The sequence below is a fragment of the Mustelus asterias genome, chromosome 8 (assembly GCF_964213995.1).
Source record: "Mustelus asterias chromosome 8, sMusAst1.hap1.1, whole genome shotgun sequence".
NCBI lineage: Eukaryota > Metazoa > Chordata > Chondrichthyes > Carcharhiniformes > Triakidae > Mustelus > Mustelus asterias.
The window spans coordinates 10,782,145-10,783,950 of NC_135808.1; the positions used below are offsets into that span (position 1 = coordinate 10,782,145).

Sequence of the window (1,806 nt, forward strand, 5' to 3'; positions counted from 1 at the left end):
CTTGGCAGCATCTGCCATTTAATGTGCATTGTGGTGAGCTTGATCGCAGTTTGCCTGGAAACTCACATGCACCTCATGTTAATGATGTTAATGTGGCGGCACCATGATGGCACCGTGTTTAGCACTGCTGCCTCACAGCGGCAGGGACAGGGGTTCCATTCCCGGCTTGGGTGAATGTCTGTGTGGAAACTGCACGTTGTTCGGTCTCTGCATGTGATTCCTCCGGATGCTCCGCTTCCCCATACGGTCTGAAACACGTACTGGTTAGTTCCATGGGTAATGCTAATTTCTCCCTCAGTGAACCCGAACAGGCACCAGAGTGTGGCGGCTCGGGGAGTAATTTTTTTTCCAATTTCTTGCAGCCAACCTGATGGCGATTGTGGTCCTGTCCCGGGGAAGGTGCGGCCTCTCCAAAGGGATCACCTGTTATATGATCACCATGGCGATAGCCGATCTCCTGGTCTGCATTTTCAACGTCACCCTGGTCGGCATCTTTCGCTCTCATTTCCCGTATTCCTTCTTGATGTACACCAGTGTGTGCCGTGTTACTGCTTTCATGCAAGTATTCAGCGTCCAGTTATCCGTCTGGTCCACAACATTATTTACTCTTGACCGTTTTGTCGCCATTTGTTGTCCGAAACTAAAATTAAAATACTGCACCAGGAAAACTGCCACTGTGATTCTCGCGGCCGGGAGTGTACTCAGTTTTGTCATTAATTGTCCGGTCTATTTCCGTTATGAGCCCAACTCTGTTGTTGCCAATGTGCAGTGGGGCTGCCGCACAGTGAACGGATACGTTTCTTCACCAGCATGGATAGCTTACAAGTGGGTCGCTCGCCTCTCAGTCCCATTATTGCCATTTCCCTTGTTGCTGCTGTTGAATTCTCTCACCGTCCAGCACATCTTGGTGGCCAGTAGGTCTCGCAGGGCCCTGAAGGCTCACGGCCCTGGGGAGGGCAGTAGTGACCCCGTGTTGAAGAGCAGAAGAACTACTATCGTCCTGCTCTTCACTATCTCCGGGAGCTTTATGGTTCTGTGGATGCCAATCGTAATACTTGACCTCCTGTTCGACTTCACCGAGATACCTACCTTGGAAGATGCCAGTTCACTTCATTTAACAATGAGAATCACACTCCTGATGATGTATTCCAGCACCTGTACGAACACGTGCATTTATATATTGACCCAGAGGAGGTTCCGGGAAGAGATTCTGAACATGTTGAAATATCCATTGATTCTCCTGTTCAAATTCCTCAAGTAATTTTAGAACAATGAAAAGCTGGATAGAGTGAACGTAAGAAAGATATTTCGAATAGTTGTAGAGACTGAGATCCGAGGGCACAAACTCAGAGTAAAGGGGTGACCCTTTAGAATCGAGATGAGGAGGAATTTCTTAAGCCAGAGGGTGGTGAATCTGTGGAACTCATTGCCACAGAGGGCTGTGGAAGCCAGGTCATTGAGTGTTTTTAATACAGAAATTGATAGGTGTTGATAACTAAGGGGATCAAAGGTTACAGGGAGAAGGCAGGGGAATGGGGTTGAGATACATATCAGCCATGATCGAATGGCAGAGAAGGCGGGAGGTCTGAATAGCCTGATTCTGCTCCTATATCTTATGGTCTTAAGTATTGGAAGGTTGAGATGAGGGGGTTGGGAACCTAGTTGCTGTTTGATATCTGAATTGGACCTCACCAAGCGACCAGACGATCGAGGCAAGTCTCACTGTTCACGGCTTCTCAATCTTTCACAAAAATCTTTCTTTTTGTTGAAGGAGTTTGGACGAATATTGTTGTGCTTGGCACATGT

The 1,806-nt window shown here is 47.8% G+C and overlaps 1 protein-coding gene across 1 annotated transcript; it reads left to right on the forward strand.

Moving 5' to 3' along the window:
- Positions 1–370: 370 nt before the first annotated feature.
- Positions 371–1,261, forward strand: LOC144497648 (putative G-protein coupled receptor 139). The gene has a single exon (XM_078219089.1). The coding sequence runs from the start codon at positions 371–373 to the stop codon at positions 1,259–1,261; it is 891 nt and encodes a 296-aa protein (XP_078075215.1).
- Positions 1,262–1,806: the final 545 nt, after the last annotated feature.